Source organism: Zophobas morio, unplaced genomic scaffold (assembly GCF_036711695.1).
Source record: "Zophobas morio isolate AGI-343-1 ecotype UQ-CSIRO unplaced genomic scaffold, CSIRO_AGI_Zmor_V1 ptg000002l, whole genome shotgun sequence".
NCBI lineage: Eukaryota > Metazoa > Arthropoda > Insecta > Coleoptera > Tenebrionidae > Zophobas > Zophobas morio.
The window spans coordinates 2,322,239-2,339,097 of NW_026972107.1; the positions used below are offsets into that span (position 1 = coordinate 2,322,239).

Below are 16,859 nucleotides of genomic sequence, written 5' to 3' on the forward strand. Positions count from 1 at the left end.
TGTGGCAGCGCTGTTTTATAACGGCTCAGATATTAAAACTGCCGAGATATAAAGGAATTATTACTTCAAAAACAAAGGGTCTCCTAGATTCTTCCAAATTACTTCAACAATAAAACACAAAGGTCCCAAAGATTCTTACAAATTATTTCAAATAACAGAACACAACAGATATCCGCGATTTTTTAAATATACTTCCAAAACAAGACAAGAAATCCCGAAAACTCTTTCAAACTACTTCAAAAACTAGCCACAAAAAATGCCCAAGAATTTTTCAAACTACTTCAAAAACTGGATACAAAATGTCCCCGAGATTTTTTCGAACTACATCAAAACCAAAACAAAAGGGGTTCCTGAGATTCTTTCAATCTACTTCAAAAACCAGATACAAGAGATCCCCGAGATTCTTTCAAACCACTTTAAAAACTAAGCACAAAAGGTCCCCAAGATGTTTTCAAACCATTTCAAAAGCCAGACAAGAGTTCCCCGAGATTTTTTCGAACCATTTCAAAAACCAGACAAGGGATCCCCGAGATTCTTTCGAACCACTTCAAAAATCAGATAAAAGTTCCCGGAGATTCTTTCAAACTACTTCAAAAACCAGACGAAAGATCCCCGGAATTCTTTCAAACCATTTCAAAAACCAGAAAAAAAATCCCCAAGATTTTTTAAAGCTACTTCAAAAACCAGACCTTAAAGTCCCCGAGATTCTTTCAAACCACTTCAAAAACTAAGCACAAAGGATCCACAAGATGTTTTCAAACTACTTCAAAAACCAGAAGAAAATTCCCCGAGATTCTTTCAAAGCACTTGAAAAACTAAGCACAAAAGATCTTCAAGAGGTTTTCAAACTACTTCAAAAACCAGACAAAAGTTCCTCGACACTCATTCAAACCACTTCAAAAGCCAGACGAAAGATCTCGAGATTGTTTCCATCCACTTCAAAAACCAGACACAAGGGATCCCCGAGATTATTTCAGACCATTTCAAAAACTGAACACAAAGGGTTCCCAACATGTTTTCATACTACTTCAAAAACCAGACAACAGTTACCCGAAATTCTTTCAAACTATTTCAAAAATCACACGAAAGATCCCCGAGATTCTTTCAAACCACTTCAAAAACTAAGCACAAAGGGTCTCCGAGATGTTTTCAAATCACTTCAAAAATCAGATAACAGTCCCCCGAGATTCTTTCAAACCACTTCAAAAACCATATACAAGGGGTCCCCGAGATTCTTTCAAACTACTTCAAAAACCAGACACAAGGAATCCCCGAGATTCTTTCAAACCACTTCAAAAACTAAGCACAAAGAGTCCTCAAGATGTTTTTTCACCACTTCAAAAACCAGACAAGGGATTCCCGATATTCTTTCAAACCACTTCAAAAACTAAGCACAAACGATCCCCAAGATGTTTTCAAACTACTTGACTTCAAAAACCAGACAAAAAATGTCCAAGATTTTTTCAAACCTCTTCAAAAACGAGACACAATGAATCCCCGAGATTCTTTCAGACCACTTCAACCACTAGACACAAATGATCCCCAAGATTTTTTAAAGCTACTTCAAAAATTTGACAGAAAAGGTCCCCGAGATTCTTTCGAAACACTTTAAAAACTGAGCAGAAAGGATCCCGAAGATTTTTTCAAGCTACTTCAAAAACCAGACAAAAGATCCCCAGAATTTTTTAAAGCTACTTCAAAACCGGACACAAAAGGTCCCCGAAATTCTTTCAAACTACTTTAAAAACTAAAGACAAATGATCTGTAAGATTTTTTCGAACTACTTCAAAACCATAACAAAAGGGGTCCCCGAGATTCCTTCAAACCATTTCAAAAACCAGATAAAAGTTCCCCGAACATTTTACAACCACTTTATAAACTGAGCAGAAAAGATCCCGAAGATTTTTTCAAGCTACTTCAAAAACCAGACAAAAGATCCCCAAGATTTTTTAAAGCTACTTCAAAAACCAGACACAAAAGATCTCCGAGATTTTTTCAAACCACTCTAAAAAGTAAGCAGATAGGATCACCAAGATTTTTTCAAGCTACTTGAAAAAGCAGAGAAAAGAACCCCAGGATTTTTTAAAGCTACTTCAAAAACCGGACACAAAAGGTCCCCGAGATGCTTTCAAACTACTTTAAAAGCTAAACACAAAGGATCCGCAACATTTTTGCAAGCTACTTCAAAAACCAGACAAATTATCCCCAAGATTTTTTAAAACTACTTCAAATACCAGACACAATGGATCCCCGAGATTCTTTCAAATCATTTCAAGAACCAGACAAAAGTTCCCCGAGATTTTTTCAAACCATTTCAACCACGAGACACAAAGGATCCCCAAGATTTTTTAAAGCTACTTCAAAAACCCGATACAAAAAGCCCCCGAGATTCTTTCAAACCACTTTAAAAACTGAGCAGAAAGGATCCCGAAGATTTTTTCAAGCGACTTCAAAAACCAGACAAAAGATCCCCAAGATTTTTTAAAGCTACTGCAAAAACCGGGGTGCGATTTTGTTTCTCGATCGAAGCGATAAAATAAATGTCATTACGTAGGTTTTAAATGCAAAAGTTTGCATTTATTCTTTGCATATAAGCTTATTAAATGCTCAAAAGTTTACAATTACCTTAATTTTAAGAACTTATAACTCAGAATTACGATTTTGAACTTCTATTTTGACATAAATTTCGAGGTTATGTCTCCAAAATTTATCACTTTACTCAGAGCTATCGATAAAAGATCGCTGCACGAAGACTTGATTTCGTGACAGAATCGAGAAATGTGACAGAAATGTAGCATCTCAACCAATCAGCAAACGAGATTTTATCGCTAACGGGTTTTTTTCGGTCGAGAAACAAAATCGCACCCCCGGACACAAAAGATCTCCGAGATTCTTTCAAACCACTCTAAAAAGTAAGCAGATAGGATCATCAAGATTTTTTCAAGCTACTTTAAAAACCAGACAAAAGATCCCAGGATTTTTTAGAGCTACTTCAAAAACCGGACACAAAAGATCCCCCAGGTTCTTTCAACCTACTTTAAAAATTAAACACAAAGAATCCGCAACATTTTTCAAGCTACTGCAAAAACCAGACAAATTATCCCCAAGATTATTCAAGTTACTTCAAAAACTAGACAAAAATTCCCGAAATTTTTTCAATCCTCTTCAAAAACCAGACATAAGGGGCCCCCGAGATTCTTTCGAACTACTTGAAAAACCAAAAACAATGGACCCCCAATATTCTTTCAAACCATTTTAACCACTATACACAAAGGATCCCCAAGAATTTTTCAGGTTACTTCAAAAACCAGACAAAAAAAGTTCCCGAGATTCTTTCAAACCACTTCAAAAACCGACAAAATGTCCCCGAGATATTTTCAAGCTACTTCAAAAAAAGCAGACAAAAGATCCCAAGATTTTGCAAGTCAATTCAAAAACCGGACACAAAAGTTTTCCGAGATTCTTTCAAACCACTTTAAAAACTAAGCACAAAGGCTCCCCAAAATTGTTTCAAGATACTTCAAAAACCAGAGCGAGATTCTTCCAAACCACTTCTACCACTAGACACAAATGTTCCCCAAGATTTTTTAAAAATACTTCAAACACTAGACTCAAAAAGTCCTCGAGATTCTTTCAAAGCACTTCAACCACACAAAGGATCCCCAATATTTTTTCAGGCTACTTCAAAAACCAGACACCAAAGGTCTCCGAGATTCTTTCAAACCACTTTAAAAACTAAACACAAAGGATCCCCAAGATTGTCTCAAGGTACTTCAAATACCAGACACAAAAGGTCCCCGAGATTCTTTCAAACCGGTTCAAAGAGTAAGCACAAATGATCCCAGAGATGTTTTCAAACTACTTCAAAAACCAGAGAAAAGATCCCCAAGATTTTTTCAGACCTCTTCAAAAACCAGACACAAGGGGCCCCCGAGATTCTTTCGAAATACTTCAAAACCATAAAAGAGATCTCCGAGCTTCTTTCAAACTACTTCAAAAACCAGACAATGGATCCCCGAGAATCTTTGAAACCACTTCAAAAACCAGACAAATGATCCCCAAGATTTTTAAAGCTACTTCAAAAACTAGTCACAAAAGGTCCCCGAGATTCTTTCAAACCACTTTAAAAACTAAGCACAAAGGATCCCCAAGATGCTTTCACTACTTCAAAAACTTGACAAAAGTTCCCCGTTAAATTTAAAGTATAATTCTTGGGGATTTTGTTATTTTGTGCTGGTAATCCGTGAATAACCTGGCTCTAACCAAACTTCAACAATTGACCGCAGCTGATACTCTTCTTCGTATCGGGCTCCCTCAATATTTAATTTTCTGCTTCTTTGACATATTTCATTATGATTTCCGGAACACTCATGCGATTTACTCAAAAATTAAATCAATAATTATGATGCTTAGGAAATTTCAAAAATATGACATTGGACACATGGGAATACCAACATAATTCTAGTTACACAATCACTTGAATTATTGTTAATGTTGGTAATTACGGATTGTAAAATTTAATAAAAAGACACAAAACTACCATAAGTAAAAAAATATTTTAGTAGGATTTCGATAATTCTGGAACTCCAGACTTCAGTTTAACACCAATTTACCTCCTAAAAGTTCTATTTCATTTTATTTCTGTGCAGACCATTCTTACGTAATTACAGCTTTAGTACTTGGCAATAATAATAATCACTATAACAATGACTCTGACGTCACTATATGTTTAACAAACTTCCCAATGTTCTAAACGTCTATGGCAATCAAGGTACTATTAAAACATCGTTTGATAGAAAAGTACTTATTTTATGACTCTGTAAAAGAGCGCTAATAATGGTAATAATAATAATAATGGAAGTCCGTAGAAATTGTAAGCGGTTGTACCAATTCCAATAAATTCACTTTAATGAAACAAGTGAATGTAACTTCACCTTTTTTATGACATCACACAAAATGAGTTTCTATTAAAAAAATGACCGTCCCACGTAAAATTTCCATCCGTGTTTTATTTTCGAGTTTGCTCCAAAGATTAATTTAATCTTAATTTGAATTAAATTTGTATGGTAATCGTAAGTTTAAATAAATAATGTCTTCGCCTAATGGGAATTTAAATTTCCGTGATAAATCCGATTTTGTGGCCTCGTTTAAACCGAAACCGTTTGAAACTAAAATACACTCGTTGTCTTTAATCGCGAAACATCTGAAACAACCAGACAAACCTTTTAAAGTAAAGTAAAGTAAAAACGCTTGTTTGTTTTAAGTCTAGTTTATCAACAAATGCATGCACCGACGTCAGGAATGTTTGCCCTACAACGTATAACATAACACTGTAAATTGTGAAGTTTATTTATAGCGAATGTTTTGTGTCTGTGTAAGTTCTGTCGTCACATTCTTATCAGATACTCCTCCTGTAACGAGTGTGTGTTATCTTGTACACAACAAAACAAAAACATGTCAAAATTAAATCGAGAGAGCGAAGAACGAAGAAAACTTAAACTAACATCCGTAGGTATTCCGAGCACGGACTCCACCCGAAGCCATCGAATTAGTGGCCAGATTACTGGAGTACACTCCATCATCACGAATCAGTCCTCTGCAGGCATGCGCTCACGCATTCTTCAACGAGCTCCGGGACCCCAGCACTCGCTTGCCCACAAACAAAGAATTGCCCCCCTTATTCAATTTCACAGAACAAGGTAAAGACGCCTGTTTAGAGTCGTCGGTGTTGTGACGGCGCGTTTGTTTGTCGGCAGAATTGAATATCCAGCCGGCGCTGAACGCCGTCCTGATACCGCGAGGGGTCCAGGAGGCGGCGAACAGTCCGCAAGATGGCGCCGCGTCGTCGGTGGCGGCGGACGCGGCCGACTCGACGGCGACCCCGGTGCAGGCGACCGCCGCCGGAATACCTTAAGTAGTTCAATCCTCCCGGGAAGGAGCTGGGTCCCGTTCAAGAGGAAATTTCGAGGGGCTCGCTCGTCTCGTCCCACTTCTCCCTTATAATCTAGTAAGCGATCTGTGTGAGATTGTTGATTGGGACAGCTGTACTATATTTAATATACGTGCGTTTGTACAGAATTTGATTAGTTGTTTGTAGATGGCGTTTGTTTCGTGCCCACTTGTTTTGGCGCGTTCATTTTTACAAATTTTGTTGCGTTGTGAGTATTTCAGTTGCATTGAAAAATCTGGTGTCGCACCAATGTCTGTACATATTATTTATACATAAACAAAAGTGTAAATTTTAATTGAGTAGGTTTAGTTGGATTAATTAAGGTTCTTTTGCAATGATTGTTGGAACAGATTTTTCAATGATATTTTGAGCATATTTGTATTATCCGATACAAATTCGTATATTTTTAAAGAAAGTAAGTTATTAATAACGTAGATCTTTTATTGGTGAATCATCGTTATATTAGTGGTTTTTAACATTTACTTACGCAAAGCATTTGGTGTTAATTATTTAAGGTTATTCGTTTTTTGGTATGAATAGTTGTAACAACCTGACATTGAGATAATATCCAGGACCGTAGAGTTTAAAACAGTTGGTGTGAATATGATATGGGTATACAAAAGAAGAGATGATATTTAATCTTGAAATATTGTGTACTTCTAGCTTACGCTTTAGAAAAAAAAATGAGTGAAACATTACAACGTAGAATTATCCTAATGATCGTACTAGCTTACGAAGTGCAATGCGTTAAAATTTCTGAACACGCCTCCAAGAAACTAGGACATTATTATTATTATTAGTTTCCATAGATGTGCACTGTCTACGGTTTGGAGTTATTTTGAAAGAAAAAACGCAAAAACCAATTATTATGTGCAAAGTGTGTTATTTTGACATAGCCAAATTTATAAATATTTAATTTAAGGTAAAAGCACACTCTACCCGCTCCTCATTCCTCCCTCACCCTCTGTATTGACAAATGTTTTCTAAAAATGCGAATAAATTATACAAAACGTTGATTCTCTTTTATTTCAGAACCCGCTCTGGGTGTGCTTGTACCTTTGGTTACAGCCGAAGTTTTAGACATTTTAACCCCATTCATTAGGAAAATGGCGGTCGGACGGCCACGCCCTATTCGTTTTATAGATCTCAGTTGACTCTAATTTTAGTCGTTTTTCTACGTCTTCGTGTTTCGGCGAACTTTCCATTGCCTAATCAATGGAGAGGATACGGAGAAATGTCTAGAATTTGCGCGAGATGACTTCTACGCTAGTAGTATTGGTGGCAACGGTAGTGACCTTGAGAATCGTCACCTCACCTACCCACTAACTACCCTGTAAATACTTGTTTAAACGATGTATTTCGTGATTAGCGATGCTCTAGAGTAGAAAGTCAAAAATAACATATCAAAGTGTGTTAAGATTTTTTATGGATTAGTTGAATTTAGTTGGTTCGGGCCCGCCCGAATTAGTCAAAACAGAGTATATTTTTATTTATGATTTAGTTCTCGGGAATTCTTTAGCTCTACCAAGTGAGATTGGAAAACTTACAAACAGCTTTGTGTTAGAGTATGCATTCTATGAATGCACTTTGTTGTACCATGAACCGAAAGTGCAACCGCGCATTTTTCCTTCATGTTGTCATGTGTAGCATCAACTAGCGAACTGAAGCAATTGTAAATACCGAAATTTTGAAGGCAATAACCGAAACCCTCCGTAAGGGTTTCCTTCTTATTGCCTTGGAAAATTGTACGTAGACGAAAATTATCAACTTCCTGCACAGCTTTCATAGACGCGACAAAATCGACAGGTTGCTTCGGTTTTATAAGCGTAAATCTTCGTTCTGGACAACCAAATATACTCCTCGAGGCCCGCTCAATGTGCAGGTGAATACTACGGAAACGTTTCTATATTTCGGCAATTTAGTGTAAATTTGTAAATAAGCTTTTACAACTGTTAACGAGCCTATTAAAAAAAAAAAACAGTCGCGAAACGTGTAACCAGGTTATGTTTGGTTGGTCCTCGATACTGCTAATTAGTAAGTCCCTAATACTATTGTAATTTTATTTAGAGTATTTAGGCGGATTATATTTGAAATTTTTTTCAGCTCAATGTTTTATGCTGTATATATCTCTTGCTTATTGTATGTAAACTTGACACTGGAATATGCAATATATACCATGAATATTTAAAATATAAAGAAAGTATTAAAAGTTTATTGTTTATGATTCAACCCAACAATACTTTTTTCATCATGTATGGCCGAGGCGGTCGCAGATCTTCGTCCTCCTCCGTCACGCACTTGGCAGAACACAGATACTGCAACAGCGGAATCCTGTACTTCCCGCAGAAATCCACGAACTTGACGTGCTCGACACGATTGTTGAAAAACACACCCTTGCAGTTGGAATTGACGCAACGATGAGCGCACTCTAGGTACCCCATGAGGGTCCCGGGGATATCCCCAGGGTGCACCGCAATCTGGTGAAGCTTAATCACCCGCGCCGACAGCTCCTTCAAACTCGGAGTGTGGTGTCTTATATTACTAACGAATCGCACGACCAGCGGATTTTCGCGCAAACTCAACTACAACAACAAAATTAAAAAAAAAATAAACAAAAACAAACTCCTAACATACTTCTGACAAGTTCTTGAGCGCCACGATTTCCGGCGGCAACGTCCGCAATTTATTCTTGTGTAAAAGAAGCGACTTCAGGTTGTTCAAGTTGGCGATGTTGGACGGTAAGCTTTCGATTATGTTGTCACAAAGCACGAGGGCGTGCAGTTGTTTGAGTTGCCCCAGAGTCGACGGCACCTCCTGCAGCTGGTTGCCCCCCATTGACAAAATCTGCAGGCTAAACATCAAACACACACATTACTTAAGTTAAGTCGGTTTAAGCAACTATGTACTCACCAACTCAACTTCCATATTTGCTTAGGCACGCTCCTGATCTTGTTCCCCCCCAAATAAAGATACCTCAAGCTCGCAAAATCAAACAACTGTTCCGGAAAAAACTCGAATCTGTTCCCGCTCAAGTTCAGCTCCCGCAAACTCGCGCAAACCGAAAAACATTTAGGCAGCGATTCGTTCGTCAAGCAGTTATTTTTAGCGATAAGCGTAGTCAAATTCCAATTTCCGAAGACGTCCGGGAGCACTTTCAACCCATTGTTGCTGATATCCAGCACTTGTACGTTGGCGAACTTGGCGAAATTCCTCGGGAGAGTGGTCAGTTGGTTGTGGTGGAGAATTATACTTTCGACGTCTTCGACTTTCCCGATGTCTTTGCTCGCTTCGTCTAGGTGTTCTTCGACTTTTGCGGTATCCAGGAGGAGATACGCAAAATCTAGGATTTTGTTGCCGTTGCCGTCGCTGTCGCTGCTGTCGGAGGTGTAATTCTCCATGTCTGGTGACGGTTAGCGCTGCACTGAGTCTAATGGGGGCATAATTTCGCCTTGAGACGTGATAACTTCTTGTGAACTGTTAACTTTTGATTAAAAACGAGTTAAAGGTCAGATTTTATCAAGTATTTGCTTTGTGTGGTGACAAAAGGGGCGTCGAGTGGATTAGCGCACGGAAGTTTAAATTAGAGTTGCGCAACGCGCACAAGCCGTGGAAATATCTCGCACTTTGGTCGTTTAAATGTGACGTCACGCGAAGTGTGTCAGTTGATTTTTCACCATAGTTGTCGTACCCCGGTTACGTCTGTGACGGTACGGCACTGGTTCGACAAACGCAAAATTAATAAACACGCGAGTATTTCACCCAAGTGATTAGGTTTAAGCTGAAATTGAAGATAAAACGCAGTAGCGACAGAAATAAATTAATGAGATCACGAGATAACCTCATGGATAGTGACAGGTATGGATATTGCAACACTTTTTTGACGTTTGACAGAAGTGACGCAAACAGTGCAGTAGTGTGGAGGGTAAATATTTTTCCGTGATAAAAGTACAAAAATAGGCAGAATCGATGAAAGTGGAAATGGAAGAAATAGACGATAGCACAATTTGCGATTCCGTGGTGAGTATTAACGAATTTGTGCGTGTGTACACTTCGTCGACATAACCTCACTTTTTTAGTCATCCTTGGTGGAAGGATGCAGACTCCCGGTTCACATGACGGGGACTTCGGACTGGCGTAAGTCACTTAAAACACAACCACACCTCCATTACTACTGTCACAGTTTCAGCGCTGGCCGAGATTATCAGTATTAAGGAAGTACAGGGTTCGAAATGTTACTACGTCCATTATGTTGACTGTAAGTTCAAACACAACAAATATGTTATTACAAAACAAAAGCACTGTGTCGAAATTGTAAATTTGCAATGTTGTAAACAAACAAAATTTCGAAAATAAAACACGGGTGTCCCGGTAGGTGGCGCTCAATTGACATTTTGTTTTCAAATCCAATTTCACTAGACACTAAATAAAAATCGTTGCTTGTAGTTAATAAACGGTTAGACGAGTGGGTGACTGAAGAATCTCTGGACACCCGTAAGGTTCATTTTCCCAGACGCGATGGTGGTAGCAACACGGGGGTGTCGACTCCCAAAAAAGTCCACATTGGGGGAGGCGGGGGTGGGGGCGGCCCTGTGGGTTCCGTCTCAAGGTACTCCACCCTCTATCCTAGTCACGTTTACAATGATTTTTTACAGACCCTCAAGTCCAGTTGCTGGCTCCGAGCTAGTGAACGGCAGCGCCGTTCTAGCGGCGGCTCTCCAGAAACGCATGAACCGAAAACGCAAAGGGCCTTCCCTAGAGAGCGAGGATTCTCAAGACGGGCCTGCGCAGCTGCCCCCAGGTCCGAGACAGTCCGGGAGCATGGTCTCCCACCACGACGACATTGTCACCCGAATGAAGAACATTGATCTCATAGAGTTAGGCAAACATAGAATTAAACCGTGGTACTTCGCCCCCTATCCACAGGAAATGGTTAATTTAAGTTGTATATATATCTGCGAATTTTGTTTGAAGTATCGGAAAAGCCGGAAATGTTTGGAGCGACATTTAGCCAAATGCAACCTGCGGCATCCTCCGGGCAACGAAATCTACCGAAAAGACACAGTTTCGTTTTTTGAGATCGACGGTAGGAAGAATAAAGTGTATGCGCAGAATTTGTGTTTGCTGGCGAAGTTGTTTCTGGATCATAAGACGCTCTATTACGACACGGATCCGTTTTTGTTTTATGTTATGACGATTTTTGATAGTCGGGGGTTTCACATTGTGGGGTATTTTTCGAAGGAGAAGGAGTCGACGGAGGATTATAATGTGGCTTGTATTTTAACGATGCCGCCGTATCAGAGGAAAGGGTACGGGAAATTGTTGATCGAGTTTAGTAAGTTTTGACTATGGGGTGTTACAGTTGTTTTAGTGGTTTTTGTAGGTTATGAATTGTCGAAGTTCGAGGGAAAAACGGGGTCTCCGGAGAAACCCCTGTCGGATTTGGGGCTGCTGTCGTACAGGAGTTACTGGGCACAGACGATTTTAGAGATTCTGATTTCTATGAAGCCTGTGGGTGACAATGAGAAGCCCCAAATTACAATTAAGTATGTATAAAGGTGGCTAAAATTGGATTTTGTGGTGTCGGATTGTGCCGCCGGGAAACAGTCTACTTCACAGTTGTTAAATTTAAATTTTATATGTGAATTACGAGTTTGCCAAAATCTGTCTTATCTTAGCAGGTACTTGGCCCGTCCACCCACCCTCTCTTTTCTTATGATGTATGTTATTTACCCAAATCGATCTTATTTTAGCAAGTACTTACCCCACTCAATCCACAAAATCGAAAAATTTTAAATTTAAAAAATTGCTAAATTAAAGTATCAAAAATCTAAAATTTGAGCGGAAAATTGAAAAGTCGACAAACCAACAAATTGGAAAATCCAAAACTCAAATGATGAAAACTTGGGAAATTGTAAAGTTGAGAAATAGAAACATCGAACAATTAAAAAACTGAAACATCAAAAGAGTGAGAAGTCGAAACACTAAAAAATTTAACAATTTTAAACTAAAAAAAAATGAAAAATTTTAAAATCGAGAGATCGAACCATCAAAAACCTGAAAAATTAAAAAAATAAAAAATAAGAACATCCAAGAACTGAAAAATTTTTAATTTTAAAAATTGCTAAATTAAAATATCAAAAAATTGAGAAATGGAAAAGTCGAAAATTTGAAAAAAACGAAATGTCAAGAAATCAAAAAATTGAAGAATTGAAATAATGAAAAATCTCAAAACTCAAATATCGAAAAATCTATAATCGAGACGTCGAAAAATTGAAATATGCATTAAAATATCGAAAAATTGAGGAATCGCAAAAATTGAAAATCGAGAAATCGAAACATTAAAAAAATCGAAAAATTCAAAAGCTAAACCATCAAAGATCGAGAAATTGAGAAATCGAAAATTTCAAACCTCAAAAATCGAAAAATTTTAAAATCGAAAATCTGAAGAATAGAAAAATTTATAACTCCCAACACTAAAATACCGAACAATTGAAAATCTAAAAATTGAAGAATAAAAAACCTAAAATTGAAATATCGAAAAATTGAGAAATCGAAAGTATAAAAACGGGGAAATTGAGAAGTCCAAAAATTTAAAAAAACGAAATGTCATGAAATCCACAAACCGAGAAATCGAAACATCAAAAAATTCAAATACTGAAACATCAAAAGATAGAAAAATTAAAAATTGAAATATTTAAAAATCCCAGAACTAAGATATCAAAAATTGAAAAATTAAATAATCTAAAATTTGAACATCGGAAAATTGGAAAATCGAAAAATTCAAGGAAAGGAAAGGTTATCTCATTTGCCAAAGTCAGTATTATCTTATCAGTTAACACAAAATCGAAGAATTTTAAATTTTAAAAATTGCTAAATTAAAGTATCAAAAATCTAAAATTTAACCGGAAAATTGAAAAGTGGACCAACCAAGAAATTGAAAAATTCCAAAATTCAAATGATGAAAACTTGGAAAATCGAAAAGTTGAGAAATGGAAACATCGAAATTAGGAAAATCGTTATACAAGGAAATAGAAACATCCAAACATCAAAAGAGTAAAAAGTCGAAAAGCGGAGAAATCGAAAAATTTAAACCTAAAATAAATGGAAAATTTTCTCGGTAGGTCGAGAAATCGAAACATCAGAAACCTGAAAAATTTTTAAAATTAATAGAAACATCCAAGAACTGGAAAATTTTAAATTTGAAAATATCAAAAAATCGAAAAAGTGAAAAAACAAAATACTGAAAATCCCAAAACTGAAATATTGAAAAATGGAAGAAGAATAAAAAAAATTGGAAAATCGAAGTCAAAAATTTAAAAATCGAAACAATTGACAACTAAAAAAAATTAAAAATTTTAAAATCGATAGTTCGAGAATTCGAACCATTAAAAACCTGAAAAATCAAAATATCAAAAAATCGAAAAAGTGAAGAAATAAAATATGTACTGAAAATCTCAAAACTGAAATACTGAAAAATCGAAAAATGGGAAAATCGAGAAATCTGAAAATCGGAAACTCTAAAAATTTAAAAAAACGAAATGTCAAGAAACCGAAACATCAAAAAAATCTATAAATTGAAAAATCGAGTAATCGAAATATGCTAATATCGAAAAATTAAAATGTCAAAAAATAAAAAATCTAAAATTTAAAAATCCAAAAATTGAAAAATTGAAATAATGAAAAATCTCAAAATTCGAATATCGAAAAATTGAGGAATCGCAAAAATTGAAAATCGAGAAACCGAAATATCGAAAAATTCAAAAGCTAAAACATCAAAGATCCAGAAATTGCGAAATCGAAAATTTGAAACCTCAAAAATTGAAAATCTGAAGAATAGAAAAATTTATTACTCCCAACACTAAAATATCGAAAAATTGAAAATCTTAAAATTAAAGAATAAAATACTTGAAAAATCCTAAAACTGAAATATCGAAAAATTGAGAAATCGAAACTATAAAAATGAGGAATGAAAAGTCAAAAAATCGAAAAGTGGAAACATTTTAAAAACAAAATGTCATTAAATCCAAAAACCGAGAAACCGAATAATTAAAAATTGAAATATTTAAAAATCCCAAAACTAAGATATCAAAAAACTGATAAATATAAAATCAAAAATTTCGAAAAATTGATTAATAGAAATATCGAGAAATCGAAGAATCAAAAATTGAAAAATTAAATCGAAAAATTGAAAAGCGAGAAATCGAAACCTCAAAAAATGGAAAAGTTAAATAATATAAAATTTGAAAATCGAAAAATATGAAAATTAATAAACAGTGAAATAGAAACATCGAAAAATTCAAGAATTGTGTCAACAGAACTTCCCTTGCTCCTAAAGTAGAATGAAACATAAAAAATAAACACCCAATCAAATTTAGGAATTTAACTCGTTACTATGGAAATTTGCAATTTAACACCTTTTAAATTTAACAAGTTTTTACAAGATTAATATACTTAGCAAAATACTAGCCCCGCCAATCCGCCCCCTGTTTTCTTAGAGGATATGTCATTTGCCAAAATAAGTCTTATCTGAGCAAGTAATAGCCACACCCACCCTCCCCCTAGTTTCTCAGAAAAATTATTTGCCAAAATCAATCTTACCTTAGTAAGTACTAGCCCCGCCCACCCACCCTCTCTTTTCTTAGAGAGTATGTCATTTGCACAAATTAATCTTTGAAAAGATAGGGTGGGGGGCGGGGCTACTACCTGCTAAGATAAAACTGATTTTGGCAAATGACATACCCCTAAGAAAAGAGAGGGTGGGTGGGCGGGGCTAGTATTTTGCTAAGATAAGATTGATTTTGGCAAATGACATGTCTAAAAAAAACAGAGGGCGGGCGGGTGGGGCTAGTACCTGCTAAGATAAGACTGATTTTGCCAAATAAGATACCCCTTCAGTTCGTGAATTTTTCGATGTTTCTATTTCACTGTCTATCGATTTTCCTATTTTTCGATTTTCCAATTTCACTTCATTTGAAAATCCTCAATGTCTCCGTTTATCGACTTTCCAATTTTCCGATTTTCAAGTTTTAGATTATTTAATTTTTCTTTTTTTTTTTATTCTTCGATTTTTAGATTTTTCAGTTTTTTGTTATCTTAGTTTTGGGATTTTTTAAATATTTCAAGAGAAGACTGACCTGATTTGTCTCCGAGTCAGTTTTGGTAGACAGTTGTTGTTTTTTTTTTTTATTATTATTATTATTATTTTTTTTTTTTTTAAACAATCTTGAGGTTCTAGATATTCCTGTTTGGAAAGAATTTGAAAGTGCTTTAGAGCCTCTATTCTTATAATAATTTAATTAAATTTCTTACAGGATACGTCATTTGCTAAAATCAGTCTTATCTTAGCAGCTACTACCCCCACCCGCCCGCCCACTATTTTTTTAGAGAATATGCCATTTGCCAAAATCAGTCTTAACATCTTCCAGCTCCGCCCACCCGCCCTTTTTTTTTGAGAGTGTCTCATTTGTAGACAGCGGATTTCTGTCGGGCTACGTCACGATTTTAGTGGGGACGCGCTGCATCGCCGGGACTCAGTAGCGGGTCATGGGTAATCACTGAATTTAATTGTCACTTGATTCCATAAATACAATTAACGATTTATTAATCAAACGGCTAACTAAATGAGAACTGGAATTAACAGCAGAGTGCAACGAAGCAGCGTTATTCTAATCTCAAATAAACGAAGTGCAGCCGGTAACTGCAATGAATTCCCATCCCGTACGAGCCGTACCGAGTTTGGCCTTGTCTAGCCCGACAGAAATCCGCTCTCTACTCATGCCAAAATCAGTCTTACCTTAGCAGGCGGTAGCCCCGCCCACCCACCCTCTCTTTTCTTAGAGGGTTTGTCATTTGCCAAAATCGTTAATAAAAATGTTTTCGTTTATGGCCTCCTAAAAAATGACGTCATTTTATAATTTTGCAGAACTAATGTTCCTTCAATTTTATAGAATTGGATACTCCATGTAACTATGTATTGTATGTATAATTTAGAATTCGTACTGAGTTTTTCCCCTAGACATCGAAATTTTTGGGAAAAAATTCAAATTTGTATTTTATAATTTAACTTCAAAATGGTAAAAGCGAATGTACTGAAATATTCCAAACGTTTTAAAGTTACAGGAAATATGATAAATCGTTAATGAAAATTTGTTCGTTTAAGGCCTTCCCAAAAAATTATTACGTCATCTTAGAATTCTACGGAACAAAAATGTTCTTTAAATTTTGATTAAATAACATAGTCCTGCATTTGTTATTTATAAATCTGTGTTGACTTTTTACCCTTAGCATCCAGATTTGTGGGAAAAAAATCAACATTGTATCTTACAATTTAACTTTGAAATTGCAAAAACTGATTGCTGTGAAAAAGAGGACACAAAACCAACCAAATTTCATTTTCTTTTAACCGCTGATTCTTGTAATCTGAACGTGTTAAATAAAAGTCGATTCGGTCGAAGTATAAACATAAACAGTCGAAGTTAAGCAAATACTGAAACATTGAAAATGTCTATATTTCATATTTAAAATAACGTTCCACGATTTTTTTACTAGCTTTCCCGATGGAACCCCACATCTTCAATCCGACCCTGCTCTTTTGCAAAAAAAGTGTTGTAATATTGGCTTGTTCTTTTAGCGAAATCTGTGAATTAACGAGTATTAAAAAAGAAGACGTCATTTCAACGTTGCAGAATTTAAATTTGATCAATTATTATAAAGGACAGTATATAATCACGTTAAATCAAGAAATTATGCAAAGTCATAAGAAAGCGATGGAATCTCGACTGGTTAGGATAGATCCCAAATGTCTGCACTGGACGCCTAAAGACTGGGGCAAAAGGGCGAAGTGGTAAAAATAAAAATTTTTTAAATAAAAAATGAGTCTTATTTATACACATTAAACACCGATTGCTCG

General features: G+C 36.0%; 3 protein-coding genes across 8 annotated transcripts in view; 2 read left to right on the forward strand and 1 right to left on the reverse strand.

Annotated features, from left to right (window-relative positions):
- Positions 1–6,964, forward strand: part of LOC135124044 (glycogen synthase kinase-3 beta-like) — a 55,540-nt gene extending 48,576 nt beyond the window's left edge. For all 5 annotated transcript variants that reach the window (XM_064048914.1, XM_064048935.1, XM_064048906.1 and 2 more), the window contains 2 exons: positions 5,513–5,699; positions 5,757–6,964. In XM_064048914.1, the coding sequence (XP_063904984.1) occupies positions 5,513–5,699; positions 5,757–5,914 (345 nt within the window). In that variant the 3' untranslated portion in view covers positions 5,915–6,964. The remainder of the gene's footprint in view (positions 1–5,512; positions 5,700–5,756) is intronic.
- A 1,183-nt stretch (positions 6,965–8,147) lies between these two features.
- On the reverse strand, positions 8,148–9,348 carry LOC135124094 (leucine-rich repeat-containing protein 58). Its single transcript, XM_064048965.1, has 3 exons — positions 8,861–9,348; positions 8,585–8,801; positions 8,148–8,532 (listed from the first exon to the last, which is right to left on the reverse strand). Exons 1-3 carry the CDS (start codon positions 9,346–9,348, stop codon positions 8,176–8,178), a joined length of 1,062 nt encoding a protein of 353 aa, XP_063905035.1. The 3' UTR covers positions 8,148–8,175.
- A 527-nt stretch (positions 9,349–9,875) lies between these two features.
- LOC135124079 (histone acetyltransferase Tip60) lies at positions 9,876–16,822 on the forward strand. 2 transcript variants are annotated; one of them, XM_064048947.1, is made up of 7 exons: positions 9,876–9,967; positions 10,027–10,084; positions 10,131–10,205; positions 10,394–10,556; positions 10,603–11,282; positions 11,331–11,493; positions 16,581–16,822. In XM_064048947.1, the coding sequence occupies exons 1-7, from the start codon at positions 9,917–9,919 to the stop codon at positions 16,795–16,797; spliced, it is 1,407 nt and encodes a 468-aa protein (XP_063905017.1). In that variant the 5' UTR covers positions 9,876–9,916; the 3' UTR covers positions 16,798–16,822. The 2 variants fall into 2 exon arrangements, with proteins under 2 accessions (XP_063905017.1, XP_063905024.1); XM_064048954.1 differs by having other exon boundaries at positions 10,137–10,205.
- Positions 16,823–16,859: the final 37 nt, after the last annotated feature.